A 16,912-nucleotide genomic window follows, 5' to 3' on the forward strand; every position below is an offset into this window, starting at 1 on the left:
ACACGGTGCCAAATCCCAGAAGACTGCATTCTTCAATCTACAAGTAACGGCTACAATTACTTATCACACAGTTGCGGGGTTTCACACTTTATAACCCTAAACGCATTAATCTGTTACCACTGTTGCGGGGTTTCACGCTTTGTAACCCTATGCGCAAATCAGTTCTCTCTGTGTTCAGTAGTCTACACGTTTACAGTAGGGGAGCTATGTATCACTGTATCGCACACTCCCAATTACACACACGTCCGGTTCTTCTTTCCGTGACGGCTGCTATACTCCAACTGTAGTCGCAGGCTGCTGCCTTGAGAACTGTTGATAACACACTGGCTCGACTACTACTGATCTGAGCGATGGCCACATTACAACTCAACTCGGCGACTGTCACATTACAACTCGACTCGTAGCTGCTGTGCAGTTCCCTTATATAGCCGCAGTGGTGCCTGTTGCGTGCCACGTCACAGGAGTTGTTGCCTGCTGCCTAGCAACCGCGATATCCCTTGGTGATGTCACCGTTGTTGACTCGCGTTGCATAGCTACAAGGTTGCGGGGACTCGGCTAACTTCGGCTCCGCTCGTGACGTCACCGCGGGGAGAGTGGCGGGGTGATGACTCGCCTATTATGCGAGCGCTACGTTACCGCCACGTGCTGCTGGGGAGGTAGGGGTGCTTCGTTGTGCAACATGTCACAATATTTTCTATTACAAATTGTGAAGAAATTAAAATTTAAATTAAAAAAATATTTATTTAAAATTCTGTCACTGGCTGTAAAAATTCTATGTTTTTGTGTTGTCCCGCATTGTAGGTTGTCCTACGCCCAGGGTTCACTGTTATACTATAGTTATAGAAGCTATTCGTGACAATGATAGTAGTTTTCAGTTTTTCCCACTTATCTTCTTGGGTATGTCGTCGTGATTTTGTTTTATTCTTTAGGGTGTACTGTGTATTCCTTCTGTGTGGGCATTTATGTTGTATCTATTCCTGGTTACAATGTGAACAGCGAACCCTGGGCAAAGGACAACCTACAATGCAGAACAACACAAAAACAGAATTTTTACATCCAACATAAAGAGGATTTTAAATAAATGTTTTTTATTTAAATTTTAATTTCTGGACCATTTAAAAGTAAAAAAAATCTTGCCACTCCTGATGGTTGCACATATGACTTTAATGAGTAGTAATAACATGGATCCACATTAGAAGAGTTCAATAACCTGAGATGTACTTAGTGAGACTGCCTGAAGATGGTCCCATTTGTGGACTGAAACACGTAGCAACTATTAAATAAAACCAATGTGAGGACTTGAATTGGTTTAATTTTTATTTATTGTTGTGCTGATGACCAAACACCATCAATCGTAGTACACAACAGGATGCAAACAGTGAAAATCATTCAAGGATCATTTGCATCAACGGCTGTTGTTTAAGAATTACCCACTAACTACAGCAAGGAAAATACTCTTCGAGGCAGCTTGGACATTGCTGCACTGAGAAGGTATCTCACATGAATCAATTACCCATGCTTTCAAGAAGTGCCGTATATCAAACAGTATGAATGGAAGGGAAGACATTGACATTTTATTTCTTTGAATTAATGCAGTTTGATCAATATTACTATCTCTTCGTGTCACATATCAGTAAAATATGAGGTGCTATTGGAAGGTTCCTGGACTACGTCAAAAAAGAAATGCTGGCTTAACTTACTCAATTTGGCTGACACCTCCTTCAAAATATTCTCCTTGGGAACGTATACAGCTATCCCTTCATTTTTTTCCCCAAGCTTCAAAAGCACCGTGGAAGTCATTTTCCTTAATGGTGTCGAGTACCATTTGCGATTCCCTTTGGATGTCAGAAACTGTTTCAAAATGTCGTCCCTTCAATTTCATTTTCAAATTGGGAAAGAAAGTGGGCTAAGTCAGGCAATTAGGGAGGATGGAGAACGACAACCATGTTGTCATTAGTCACAAACTCCGTGGTTTTCAGGGACGTGCAGGTGGGGGTATTGTCATGATGATGGAGCCAGTTGTGGTTGTGCCGAAGTTCAAGTCTCTTTTGTTGCACATTTTCTCTCAAACATCTCAGAATGTCACAGTAAGTCAGACATGACCATACTATTAGGACAAACAAATTCATGGTGAACAATCCCCTCCACATAGAAAAAAACAATGAGCATGCTATTTGCTGAACTCCGGTTTTGCTCTTGGTGATTGTGGGCTCTTCCACTGTGATGATTGTTGCTTTCTTTCGGGATCATTACCACAATCCCAACTTCTGTCATCTGTTATAATCCTTGAGATAAAAGATGGGTCCTCGTTAGGCTTCTCTTGTAGCGCAACACACAAGTTTATGGACCGCTGCTTCAGATCATCTGTCAAGAGTCAGGGAACAAACTTTGCAGTAATGAGGTGCACATTCAAATTTTCTGTTAAGATCTCCTGGGAAACTCTGTAACTGATCCAAGCAGTGTCTGTGAGCCCATGAATTGTTCAGTGACGATCTTTGTGGATGAGTTCTCGAATTTTTTCAACATTTTCTGTTGTTTTGCTGGTACTTGGTCATCCTGAACATTCATCATCTTCAACTGACACTCGACCGGCCTTGAAACGTGAATGCCACTCAAAAACCAACGTCCAGCTTAAAGAATGTTCTCCAAAAGCCCCATGAAGCATTTTAAAGGATTTGGTAGTGGATTTACTGAGCTTCACCCAAAACTTGATACTGACACATTGCTCAATTTTGCCATCCATCACAGACAAAATGAAATATGAAGTAGAAGAGCACTCACATAAAAACAATGCATGTTCACAGCATGGTGTCATGTGGCAGACTGATGTAATAGGTTTGCGGAAGTGTCATATTGGCCTCCCCCCTCAACTTCTTTCACAGAGGCAGTTACAACAATAACAGTCCTGAAACTTACTGACAGCACCTCGTATATTGTTAACATAATAGTATCCACTTATATTTTAACACTCTTTCATTCATTTAATTCCAGAACACTGAATAGAGATCCTCTGTGAAATGCAAACCTAGTCACTAATACTGATGCAGGTATGTTTTTCTGAAAATTTAAATTTAAAATTTTGAGTTTCTCATACATAGGGTTGTTGTATACATGGGTAAATATGGTAAATTACTGATGCTACGAAATAAATCTGAAGTAAATTCCCTCACATAGCGAGACCTAGGCTGAGAACATGTTGAAAATGGAAACTGATGTAATTATATCGTCACGTGTATTAGTGGTCAGAGACAGGGTTTGGATTGGTAATTTGTTTATTCGATCTTCATTAGCCATAACTACACTTAATTATTATGTTATTACAGGTTTACACAATTTACAATCATTACATGCTAATCTTCTCAGTCTATCTGCAGTAGTTTTCACGTATTTATAATACAGGAGCTATAAAAGTCTCACTGAATTACACACTCCCAATCCCACTGCACTAAAGCACACATAAAGTCTTGAAATCACATTTTAGATCCTCACAAGCCAACCTCCTGTATTCTTTTGTAATCCTGGTTCCAATTTGCTCCATTTACATGCTTCCACCCTTACAGCTCTGTCACACTCACTATCATTTCTAGTTCCAACGTGATCTCTTCTCATCATTCCAGTGCTTCTATTTCCCTCTCGTATCTGCTCTCAACTAAACTTTGTCACTCACTTATATAGGCGAGGGACAGCCAACGCATCATCGTAAACATGTCATGTGATGTCACCGCACACGTGCGAGCTGACAGATGTGCTGGAAACATGTCACATGACAGCCACGTACTGTTGTGTGATGTCATAGTGCACACGTTGCATAGCAACAGTCCATCCAGGGACATAGAAAACACTGTTCCTGTACTATTGGCTGTGTGTGTTGTGGGCGTTGTCTAGCAACGGGTCTACATGCCACATTATAAAATGCTATAAACCTGTATTTCTAACAGCAAATGGTACACGCAAAACTATTATAAATGTTGCAAGATACACAATGAACATCTGCACCATGTCTGCAATCTGCTGAAATGTAATGTGTCCAGATGAGGCAAGTAAGCAGGCTGTGAAGGTGTATTAGGATAAGAAACTGGCTTTCACTTTTGAGATAACTGTATTCTAAAAAATATAATATAATACTACAAAGTTCTCATTAGTGTTGGCCAAAACTAGACACAATCACAGACTGATGCTGCCTTTCTTTCACTTCATTGGCTATATGCATCTCTACAGATAGTTCAGTCTTGGTTGGTACTTAGCATACCTGTTCCTGCACATTGCGGAAGTCAACTCGATTGAGGTCAACCAGCATCTGGTCTATCTGTGAGGAGTTCTGAAGGACAGCGCGTGCAGCTTGAGCCAGATGGTTTAATGAGGTGTAGCGTCGTAAAGTCTGTGCCAAGGCGCCCACAGCTGACACTTTGATGTGCATCATTTCCTCAGGACAGTCTGTCATGGCACCTGTTAACCACGATTCCAGTCCCTTTGCAAAGTTGCGAATTGCTTGTGTTAATGAACCTGGGGAAAACATAAAAGTATTGAAGTACTGCTTTAATTAATATCTTTATGTCAAAATGTATACAGCTGAGCCATGACAGGAGTGACATTTTATAACAAGAACTTTGATCATAACATGAAAAAGATTTTGTACCAACAGTTTCTTAATGTTACATACATGGAAAAATCTCACAGAAAATGACAATTTTTTTTCGCCACTTTCAGGATGGGTCATCATGCCTTAAAATGGATCACAACCATTACTTCCTGCCAATACATCAGTCAATAATTCAGTATTACATAAGGAGCAAGTACATACTCCAAGACATTGTTTATAGATTTATACAGAAAGCAATTACACAGCAAAGGATTTATGTTTACCATTCACACAAGGCTATTATTGCTTCCAAGACTACATATCAGCACCACTGATGTTACATAAGAACAAATAATAAGTAATACCATCTATTGGGATGTGATACCATATACTCCAGTATACGTAGCATGTCCACAAAGTAAGTTTCCCACTCGTCCCACAGCTAGCAAACCTTATATTGCGCGAAGCGACTGCGCATACATGATAGAGCAATGATGTAGCATGCCGCATGCACTAACGGAATTTCCCGCGTTCCCACACTAGCATCGTTGCAGCTGTTGAAGATGGAGGCTCTTATTCAATCTCCCGCCGACTGTGAAGTGCGGACAGTGATAAAGTTTTTGAATGCACAGAGCATAGCGCCGATCAAAATTCATCATCAGCTGTGCCGGGTCTATGGGCCTAACATCATGAGCAAGCAGATGGTGCATCGCTGGTGTAGACAGTTTCCAGCAGGTCGACAAAGTGTGAATGATGACAAGCACAGTGTGAGACGACCTGGTGGAGCTTGTGCGGGAACACATTATGGAGAATCGTCGCGTCACAATTACAGAACTCAGCAGTCATGTCCTGCAGATTTCTCACTCCTTGTTGCACAAAACTGCCACGGAGCACCTGTTGTTCAGGAAATTTTGCGCCAGGTGGGTGCCAAAGCAACTGACACCAGAACACAAACAAAGCACATGGAGTCAGCATTGATATTTCTGCAGGGGTACCATGATGACGGCGACGAGTTTCTGGACTGGATCATCACAGGTGATGAAACGTGGATTGCACACATTACTCCAGAAACCAAGCAGCAGTCAATGAATTGGCATCACAGTGGATCTCCCTGTAAGACGAAATTCAAGCAGACGTCGGCGCGGAAAGTGACGTGCACAGTATTCTGGGACAGACAGGGCATTCTCCACGTCAACTTCCTGACCAGAGGTGAGACGGTGAATGCTGAGCGTTACTGTGAAACACTGCAGAAATTGTGACGGGCCATTCAGAACAAGCGGCACGGGATGCTTAGTGCCGGTATTCTAGGCCGCACACAGCTTGATGGACAGCAAGTCTCCTGCAGGAGTTCACCTGGGAGGTGTTTAATCATCCACCCTACAGCCCGGACCCTGGCCTCGCTCCCAGTGATTTCCATCTTTTCCTACACCTCAAGAAATTCCTGTCCGGTGAGTGTCAGCGTTTTGAGAATGATAGAGAGGCGGAGATGGTTGTCACACAGTGGTTCCAATCCCAGGCAGCAGACTTCTATGACACAGGTATTCAAAAGTTGGCCCCACGGTATGATAAATGTCTCAATTCCAGTGGCGATTATGTTGAAAAATACCTGAACACTTGCTGTATCTGTTGCAATAAATATTTCCATGAAATTGTGTTTTGTTTCTGTAAACAGCCCCAGGGAAACTTACTTTGTGGATGAGCCTCATATGTTTATGGACATTTTAGAGAATGTACTGCCTTTATCTTCAGGGCCTAAGAGTGAGCCAAGCAAGCAAAGCATATTCCTCTGATACACCAGTAAACCATAAGGCATCATATCTCGGAAAATAGCACTTTTCATAGTCACCACTGTGAGAATCGCACAAGATTAGATCAGTCTGATAATGAAGCAGTGTTGTAGTAGCTGAAGTAGTCTTTGTTGTGCCAGTTAGTACTGATCTGAATAAAAAAGTTCACTCTTATTGTGCTGCTTCTGTGATCTGTTTCACTGATTCTCTAGGAAGATGACAGACTGGCTTTAATTTATTCTAGCTGTAATATTTAGGTTTATTTAGTTATGCGATTCCTAGCTAACTATGATTTATTTTCTGCAACTTTCTGAACAAACAAACTGCAGGTTTGTTTCTTAAGCTATTTACAGCTGGCAGACTGTAACTAATCTTCAAGCAAAAAGAAACAGTCTTATAAATGGAATAGTGAAAGGCTGAACATTATACGATGGGGTACCCAAAAGAAACCAAACTAATTTTTTTGTGGGCAGAGCTTTTGTAGTACCGCATTTTGCCGCTATGAGCGCATAAAGCTAACATTCCTGAGTCGATAAGCCGACTACCATTGCTTCAGAAGGTAAGGACTAGTTTCGGCAGAGTTTATAGTGACAACTGTTTTGTGTGATCGTCATTTTTGCAATGGCCCGAACACATGAAAATGTTGAAAAAATTCGTGAAATCATCAAGGAAGATCGACAACGGACCATTGAAGAAACTGTGGAGCTGTCGGGAGTGACTTTGAGCTCAGTTCAGCAAATTTTGACAGAAGATTTGGGAATGAAAAGAGTGGCTGCGAAACTCGTGCCACGACTGCTGACTGCCGAACAAAAACAAGGTCGTGTGGAAGCATGCTGTGCTTTGAAAGAAGAGTCCCGAAATGATCAAAACTTTTTTTCAGCGTTTTGCTGATGTTGCTGAGGTGAAGGAAAAAAACGACGGAGGCGCTGTCAAGCATCTCAAAAGATGAATTTAGACAATGTTTTGAAAAATGGAATAAAAGACTAGACAAGTGTATTAGTGTAAGTGGAGAGTACTTTGAAAGGGATTGAAGGTTTGTGCTTAAAATCTGCATAAGTTAAAAAAAATAAGTTCGGTTTCTTTTGGGTACCTCCTCGTAAATGTTTCATTATCCTTACTTGGAATTGGCCTAAGAACATCTGGAATGAGGACTTCGACTAGATTCTGATAAAACAGGTAATCCACACGCCGGACAAACTGTTGAACTGGCCCACACTTGCATAAAAGATACAGCTTTGTTCTGAAACAAACAACAACATTTTACCATAAAGACTGCTGATAATAACCCTATAGCTGTTTCCAGCAAGACATCCTGTACACTGCCGTGGTCTCCATGTGATATCTCACTGAGGTATGAGTATGTATTCTATGTATGGCATTTCTGCTGAACTACATGACCAAGTTCTCATGTACTGCATATAAAAATATTTACAAATGATCAGCCAATTGTTTTATTGCACCCACTAATTTAATGAAAACAATTAAGTGAAGTGAAGAAAAATCACATTTTTTACACTTTTGGAACCTGATGGAAACATCTCAAGTGTACAAGGAAAACAGCAGCATGTAAAGTTTCACAAAAAATTGCAGAACTGAGGGAAAATGTTGGGAATGGAACTGCAAAATTAAACAAATCAGTACACTTGAGTAAAATCACACTCTTATTTGTAAGGTCACCTTGAAGACTCCCAGATCACAAAGGAGAGAGTCATGCTTTTTGTCTCATAACTAAATTTGAAGCAACTAATTAACCCTAATCAATTATTTATTTTAAGGACAAATTTACTGGGAAATACTTACCTCATGCATAAACCCAGTGTACTGAATATGAGGTTTTTGCAATGAAAAATACAACAGCTTCATCAATACCATATCATCAGTACCTGCTGTACATACTGAGTGAATCTACTCCAGCAAATACAGAGAAAATTTTGTGAAATAGTCACATTTATGAAAATGAGTACACCGATGTCACCATTTAACACTTCTGCCCTTGTATCCAAGGTCAGACTTTTACTGGTGATTTGTCCAGACTGCCATACCTAATCACAGTCAGCTAGTAACATGCCTGTGACAAGACAAAATATTTCTTTTCCAGAATGCACTTTGAGCACATAGTTCTTCTTTCTGTTGTGAGATGGTGCATACAACCTTCTGTAATTCCTGGGATGCACCTACATTTTTTTGCTATTTACTTCCTTACCAGAACACTAGTATACTGCTAAAAATTGGCTAGGCTGGAAGGTAGGCCTGAAGCAGAATTACTAGGAGTGAAAACAATCAGAACTCTCAGGACCACAATGGATTCCAACATTAAATTCTGGAAAACATGTAATGGAAGTAATTCAATTAAAAGATAATGGCAATGGAGACACTGAGGTTAAACATTGAATGTCGGAAAACTGAAATAAGGAGCATTAACTGGGGTTTCACAGTATCTCGATCATACATTTTCACTGGCTAAGCTGAAATATATATTACTTACTATTCTTGTGATTCATATACTTTCTTCATAAACTCAAGATATCAAGATGGTACAGAAACATGGATTTGAAGCAGCATTACCCCCAACTTTTGCATAGCTACATATGAATGTACAGGGACAGGGGCAAGTAGGCAGGCGAGTGTGCGCGTACACGCATGCACACATAAGGCAGTGGGAGGGAGGAAGGTGGCACATTGATAAATATAACATTCTACTTACTATAGGATTCTGACGATGGTGTATAACACACTGATATATTGGGTTTTTGGACTTCATCCATCGTCCTCGTTTTTAAGATAACTAATAAAAACACGACGTTTCGGAAACTAGCCTCAATCACTGGACCAGTGGGTCCAGTGATTGAGGCTAGCTCTTTCTAACAGACCCAACAGAATAGGTGTTTTCCTTCACCTGAGGACGGAAACAGATCCAGTTTCCGAAACGTCTTGTTTTTATTAGTTATCTTAAAAACCAGGACGATGGATGAAGTCCAAAAACCCAATATATCAGCACATTCTACTTGTATGGCAGAAAACTTAAATTAATTAATCTTCAACATCTTGAAAAGAGCAATTCAGCTCCATGTACTGCACCTACTAAAATATATTTTACCATTCACTGTCTACCGCAGAAATATGAACTGCACGGTACTTTAGAACATAAGAGCTAAATTTATTGCATATTTAACTCTATACAAGGGCAAAACTGAAAAATCTAAACATACTTGGACAAGTACTTCTCCTCTTCACATTCATCACCGTTGTTGTTGTCCTGGCTTCGCCAGAATTCTCTCCACAAGCTCTCAACAGTCTGGAATTCCAGGTTCACAACCGCATCCAGGAATGCCTGTATAATGTACTAGAAATTTATATAATGCACTAGGTACCAGAAGAGAAATGTGAAACTTACAAAAGGAATAAAAAATAAAAGATTAATATAAAAATGTTTGTTAAAATCTTCAAAGGAAGAGAAGGTTTGTGTCCGTCAAATATATTATCAAGGGTATAAATGTATAATACAGTATTTAATGTCTGAAAGCAGGGATGCATAAATTAGGTAGCTGTCATGTCTTGTGCAGCTCACTGTCTGCAACTCATGTTGCATATCACCCCTCACTCCAGCAGTCACCAAAATCTTAAAGTTATTAAAAAGAAAATGTTTGTAAATTTTAGGAATATACTGTTTAAGAACAACTTTTCTCTCAAAGAAAATACTAATTTTTCCCACTGCCAAATGTTCAGAAGGGTTGTAAATTTTGCATATGCATTATTGTCATAATTTTCATAGCACCATGCAGAGCGTTAAGTGGTTATCAAAATTCTTTTAAAATGGAGACAGAGGGCTCCTCTAAAAGACCGGTAATAATGTTCTGCCCGGAAGATTGCAATGAGAATATTCACTACTGTGAAAACCTCAAATTTCATGTCTACTGTCTGTGAAGACCAAGTATAAGAACCTGTTCCTAAAGATTAAGTGCAGTATTCTGCTGTGGCTTGAAGAGTCTGTCAGCCTATCTTGCATGAAGTGTCATGTTTGTGTGGTTATGGTTAAGAAAAGAAACATTTCAGATTCATTCACATCAGGAAGTGGGGAAAGCCCATTACTGAGTGTCAGTACTAGTAATATTATTGGTTTTCCCCCACCAAGAGCAATTTGATAATAAAAAATACAAAAACAATTACTGGATTTGAGATGTTATTTTTAGGTGGTGCCTTACAAATTTTCTTTCTGCGAGGACATCCTGTAAATTCAGGGAGGGCATTGTTCTATCTTGTGTTGTGAGCCTGGTTGTGACTGTTGCTTCTTCATCTTCTTCTTCTTCCTCCTCCTCCTCCTCCTCACTGTTAAGTTGGCAACAGATGTGGTTCTGATTCCTCCCGTACCTGTCTTTACTCTTCCAACATTTGCTTTCCTCTGTCCTCTGGGTAATTCTCTCTGCCACTTTCCAAATACACTTCAACTTATTCTGGCCAGACTCTCTTGTTCAAAGCATGTTCAAGCATGATCAACCACACACTGAGAAAAATATGATTCTCCATAGGTCTATGACAATGATTAATTGATTACACCACTATTAAGTTAGACATTTTCTATGGCCACTGAGGTATATCTGATACAACATTGTGGGAGTTGGTTCTATTCCTGTTTTCAGGTCAAAAGTTCTCATTATACTGACACATCTGTTACTACTTTTCTATATCAACAGAAACATCAGTTTCAACTGAAGCTTGAACATTCTGGATACTAGGTTCATGGCTCTTGTAGCTGTCAACAATGGGTGAATAGCAGTCTGCCTACTATGTCAACATTCTCAAGTGGCCTCCGTAGTCTGGGGGTAACGTTCCCACCTCATGACTCATGGTATGCGGGTTCAAACCTGGCGGAGGTTGTGGAATTTTTAAGGGCAGAAAAATTCAGGGAACAAGTCCTCTGGGAGGGACTTTAAGCCATGTGTCCTGTGTCATAGATTTACGGCACATAAAAGATCCTCATGTCTCTAGGAGACCTCAGAGCTAAATTAGGCAACCATTTCCGCCCAAGTAGTTTCCAATGCCTCTGGTAGAGGGGGGAAATATCAGGTACCGACGGCCGACCTCGTTGGCTGATCGGGGCTGATAGCACGCACCTGTACTGGTAGGGTATGGCAACAGTAGAAATTAAAGGGGGACGCACAATGGACCAATAACTGGTCTAAGTGCATGGGGAAACCCACCCCCTCTAATAATAATAATAATAAAATGTCAACATTCTCACTGGGAAACACATTTACTTCTCATGTAGATATCTGTGACTTCAATATAAGCATGATTATTTATTTTATGTTATTGGTTCGAAGGCAATGAACCCCCACCACTATGTAGGGCTGTTCCTGAGAGTATTCAGAATTGTTTATTATGTCTGACTGCATTAGCTACAGAGATCTCCTCCCAATGATGCAAAATGTAGCACTCCTGAGGTAGAACAACTGTAATAAAGCCCTTAGAGTTTTGAGGTCATGTACTGACCCACACTATCTTAAACCTCAAAAACACTAATGGTATAGTAGAATACAATGTCATCTAAAACAAATTTATTCATAAACAAAATAGGAATTACCTCACAATGTTCTCTGTAGATACTACGAAATGTGTCCACATCTTCCAATGTGCAGTCCTCAGGTAAGGCAAGTCCTGGAGGAAAGTCTATATCTGGAAAGTCAGGTATTGCCCCTGATCCATCACCTAGGTACTGGTGGTGATGAGGATGCTGTAAAAAATTTTAAGTTAAGTATATTTGGGTAGCTTGTTAACAGATGATGGAAGGTGTACTAGTGAAATTAAATCCAGGATTGCCATGGCAAAAGCTGCATTTAGCAAGAAGAAGAATCTTTTTACCAGCAAATTGGACTTAAATTTGAGGAAGAAACTAGTGAAATGCTACATTTGGAGCATAGCTCTGTATGGGGCTGAAACATGGACACTTAGGGCAGTAGATCAGAAACATCTGGAAAGTTTCGAAATGTGGTGTTGGAGAAGAATGGAGAAGATCAGTTGGACCGATTATGTGAGAAATGAAGAAGTGTTAATTAGAGTCAGTGAGCAGAGGAATATCCTACATGAAATAAGAAAACGGAAGGCTAATTGGATTGGTCATGTTTTACGCAGAAACTGCCTTCTAAAAGAAGCTATCGAAGGAAAGATAGATGGGCGGATAGAAGTGACAAGAAGACGAGGAAGAAGATGTAAGAAGATGCTGGATGACCTTGGGGACAGAAGAGGATACTGTCATTTGAAGGAGAAAGCTCTAGATCGCATTAAGTGGAGGAAGTGTTTTGGAAGAGACTGTGGACCTGTCGTCTTGACAGATTACTGATGATGATGATGATGATGATATATACACACACACACATATAGTAAGATATTATTAATTTAATATCAGATGATTCAAAATTCTGTGTAATTCAATGAAACTGCCAATCCCTGTAGGGCAAGTTAAGCCTTTATGTGCTTCTTAAATACAGACAACTACAAACTTCATTAATTTGTAATCTGAAGCAGTAACTGAGCCAAGCAAGTAATTGAAATTATACACACGTAGTAATGAATTTGATTTGTTTCATTCTGGTCCGTCGCACTAATATTATGAAAAAGTTAAACAGTTCTGTTCAGTGTGACTGGTTAAGATTTTCTTATTTCAATTATTCATGCCCTTACATGTTTCGGTCTTCAGAGGCCATCTTCAGAGGGACACCCTTACATCAATACAGTTAGAAGCCATTATTACAATACATGTTCTAAAAGTTAAAATACAGTAAAACTTGGTTATAGCAACATCGGTTTCTGCGACACCTTGTCTATTGCGTCAAATATTCAATGGTACGAATTAATTCCTCATAAAGCAACTGTTTTTATACCTTGCTTAGTACGACATGCACAAATGCATCAACCTCGTATGTAACGTCATTTTCATTCCTGAATTTCTCTGATATCGTGGGAAAGTTCGATGTGTCTGCCCACCCTCAATTTCTCTACTTGCTGACGTGACTGTCCTGGAAGAATACGACCGCGGGCTGCAAGAGGAGCGTGGGTTTTATGCGAAAACAAGGGTGTGGAGTGGAACTGCGTGAATAGTGCAAGAGGACCTGGCAGGTTAACTGCATTCCTTTCCTAGAATCTCATCTAACAGGACCTCACATTGTCTACTTACCCTATAGTGTTCCTGCCTAAACCCAGAGAAGTGCAGTAGCGAAAACATGGCAATGAAAAGGAAAGTTTTAAGCATTGAAGAGAAAGTTAAAGTGATTCGTGAAATAGAAAATGGAAGGAAAAAAGCTTATGTATGCCGCGAATTTGGTTTGGTGAATTCTACAGTACAAACGATATGGAGAATCCATATTAATTCCACGTTAATGTTACGTTAGTCTGTACTTAACTACGTATTTCTCTAAGAAATGCAACATTTTAACTCGGTTTTTGGTAGATTTTTACGTGACTAACATCAGGCTACTGTGGAAGTGCCCATTTCAGTTACAATAACATTCGTTTATAATGACACTATTTTTAGGTCCCTTTGATGATGTTATAACCAAGTTCTACTGTATATACATGCAATGTAAATAATATACAACTGGATATGAAGACTTTAGATTTTACAGCCAACTGTATATTATTTATATTGTATGTATATATTTTAACTTTTAGAACATGTACCGTAATAGTGGCTTCTAACTGTATTGTTGTAAAGGTGTCCCTCTGAAGATGGTCTCTGAAGACTGAACTTGTAAGGGCACGAATAAGTGAAATAAAAAAATCTTAACCAGTCACACTGGACAGAACTGTTTAACTTTTTCATCTAGTAATGAGTGTGTAATTTCTGGATAGTTTGTGTACCCTTATGTTGTTCCCTGTAGTATAATCTGTGTTATTTTTCTTAATGATTACTATTAAAGTGAAGGAAGCACGTGCAACATATGTAAATCTAGTACTACAAGGAAATATTATGAAAATATGGGAGCAGAACACAAAATAATCTAAAAGTCAATATTTGGGGGGGGGGATGAAATTACTAAAGCATGCGGAATTCCAAAGTCAATACTGTCAACATACCAACAAATTCAGATGTGATTCAAAACAAACTTTTCGTAAATGGATTTGTTATATTCAGGCAAATACAGTATTTTGTTAGCCCCTGTGACCTCTCCCAACTTCACAATACTGGGAACAACTGAGCTTGGTCATGCACCTGTGGTGATGAATTGGAATGATTAGAGTTGGCTGAATGGTTGGTATTTTGCTCATACTGGTTTTCTATTTTCTGAGCACCATTCCCACTTCCACCTGAGCCAGATAGGAATTTGTAGCGTTTCTGTGATGATGACTGTTGGCGAACGGCTGAGCTCCCATCTTCTGACAGCTGATTTAATGCTGATCCAGGAATTACACGGATGCCATAATAATGATATTTGGAATTACCCCTGCAACAGCAAGGATTAAACATACAGACCACTCCCATAGTCAGCTATATGTCTGCACATTAACATGCCCAGTCTCTGAAAGCAGATGGTACAAAGTTTTAATAGAAATACAGAAGACATAATATCTGTAATGCTTATTGGCTAATTCACAAATTATTATTATTATTATTATTATTATTATTAATTAAAATTATTAAGTATTTTTCACTATTAAATAATATAATTATATTGGAAAGCTTCAAGTAAAATAGAGGTTACACTGAATTGATAAGGATATAAATTAAATTCTCCTTGCAACCTTTAGTACTGATTCTAAAGACCAGTTTCATAGAAATTTGTAGACAAAACATGCAGACTGAGACACAACCTTCTCAATATGGATTTATGAATCATGAATCATGAGCACATAACAAACAAGAAGACGACTTTCTTCACAGTCATCGCCGTGAAAACCTCAAAACTTACAAGAAGATACTTGCCTTGTACCAAGTCTTCTGGTTCTCAGGCCAAGAAAAACAGAACGGATGAGCTTCCCAAATGATGCTGCATTAACAGGATCTAATTTGTTTTCGTTGCAATGACGGAGGTAATGGTTGTACAGTGTAGAACGAGGAAGGCTCACACCCTCAGCTACTTCATAGTTTTGCATCAACCATTGAACCTGTATCCACACAGCAACAGGAGACATATTACACTGAACACACAACACAAAGACAAATTACGAATGTTCCTAGTCTGTAATACACTATTTAAAAATGGAGGTATGAAGGTTACTTACATGAGACAAAGAGCCCGAAGTCATACTAATATTCACAAGGACAAGATAGTAGTAATTCCTTCTGCCAATTTTATTTTATGTGAACTTTCTCTACACCTCCACGCACTCATGTGTGTGAGCTCAAGTGATAACACATTATTTCAGTGGCTGAAAGGCTAATATCTCAGTTCACACAGTTTTCATCTTATCAGGTGAAAATTAATAACTCTCTGATCTCTCCTAGGTGTGAATTTTCATCACAATGCTACTATACGGTGTGTGCTGAGATCAGGGATATTGAACTCTAAGTTGCATGTCAAAACTTCAGTTCTGCATACTCACCTTCAAATAACAACACATAAGTTAATGTTTGTTAGTAACTATTCTTACAAAAATTTTTTTTGAAACAAAATTTTGAATGACCATAAATTTTTTGGTGTGCTTAATGACTGTCATCATTGTTTGAGACACTTCCAGAAGTGAACACAGATTTTGGTTTAAATGCCTCAGGTTATAACTGTAACAGATGATCGCAACTTTCTAAAAATATATATAATTTTTATCAAGCAGTTCTTAGAAATACTCACAAAGAGAAGTAGAACTGGGAGTGTTCTCAAGTGTATCTAAATAACTGGTTGTTACTATGTTAAGAAAGTATGCCATATCATTCACAGATGCATCTTGTATCCTTCCTAGCAGGGAAGAACTTGAAAAGTTCTTACAAAGCTATCCTTCTGCTGTTCTTGTTCTTGCAATGTATGAGGGCTACTGATTTCGTTTATTCTGAATAGTAGACACACTGTGTAATGGATGAAACTACAGATTGTGAGTGCACTGAGTTCCATGTAGAACATGGTTAAGGCAGCTACGAAAACTATATTATATTTAAATATCCTGTTACATTCCACATTTCTGTATGTATAAAACAAATTCCTTCATAAATGCAACACTTTATTGTAGTTCTTGTCCCCCTTCTTTCATACTACATGTTTCGGCCGCAACTGGCCATCATCAGGTGTATCTTACTTCACGTAGCTGTCACACTGCACTCAATATTAACATTTAAACTCCAGATTTCCAATTGTTCATTGCTCTGTCGTCAATCCGCACCCAATATTCCAGAACTCCCCTTGTCAGTTTTGTCAATTATGTTTAAATTTTTTTTATTAATATTGACTCGTCGATTGGTTTAAAATTTTAAATTCTCAATTTAGCTTTAATATTTAAAATTTAAATTTAAATTTAAAATAAAAAATCACAGATACCTGCTCTATGCTTATATGTGCTGCAGCAGCTACCTCTTGCTTTCGGCACAGCTCAAATGTTATTTTGTGCAGGCTCTCTGTGTGCG

General features: G+C 39.0%; 1 protein-coding gene across 4 annotated transcripts in view; it reads right to left on the reverse strand.

Annotated features, from left to right (window-relative positions):
• LOC111872934 (DNA-binding protein RFX2) overlaps window positions 1-16,912 on the reverse strand; it is a 106,334-nt gene that overhangs the window by 10,836 nt on the left and 78,586 nt on the right. For all 4 annotated transcript variants that reach the window (XM_023867230.2, XM_023867232.2, XM_023867231.2 and 1 more), the window contains 6 exons: window positions 15,284-15,465; window positions 14,573-14,804; window positions 11,948-12,097; window positions 9,576-9,697; window positions 7,485-7,606; window positions 4,250-4,503 (listed from right to left, as the gene is read on the reverse strand). In XM_023867230.2, coding sequence (XP_023722998.1) covers window positions 4,250-4,503; window positions 7,485-7,606; window positions 9,576-9,697; window positions 11,948-12,097; window positions 14,573-14,804; window positions 15,284-15,465 — 1,062 coding nt within the window. The remainder of the gene's footprint in view (window positions 1-4,249; window positions 4,504-7,484; window positions 7,607-9,575; window positions 9,698-11,947; window positions 12,098-14,572; window positions 14,805-15,283; window positions 15,466-16,912) is intronic.

The sequence above is a fragment of the Cryptotermes secundus genome, unplaced genomic scaffold (genome assembly GCF_002891405.2).
Source record: "Cryptotermes secundus unplaced genomic scaffold, Csec_1.0 scaffold407, whole genome shotgun sequence".
Taxonomy (NCBI): Eukaryota; Metazoa; Arthropoda; class Insecta; order Blattodea; family Kalotermitidae; genus Cryptotermes; species Cryptotermes secundus.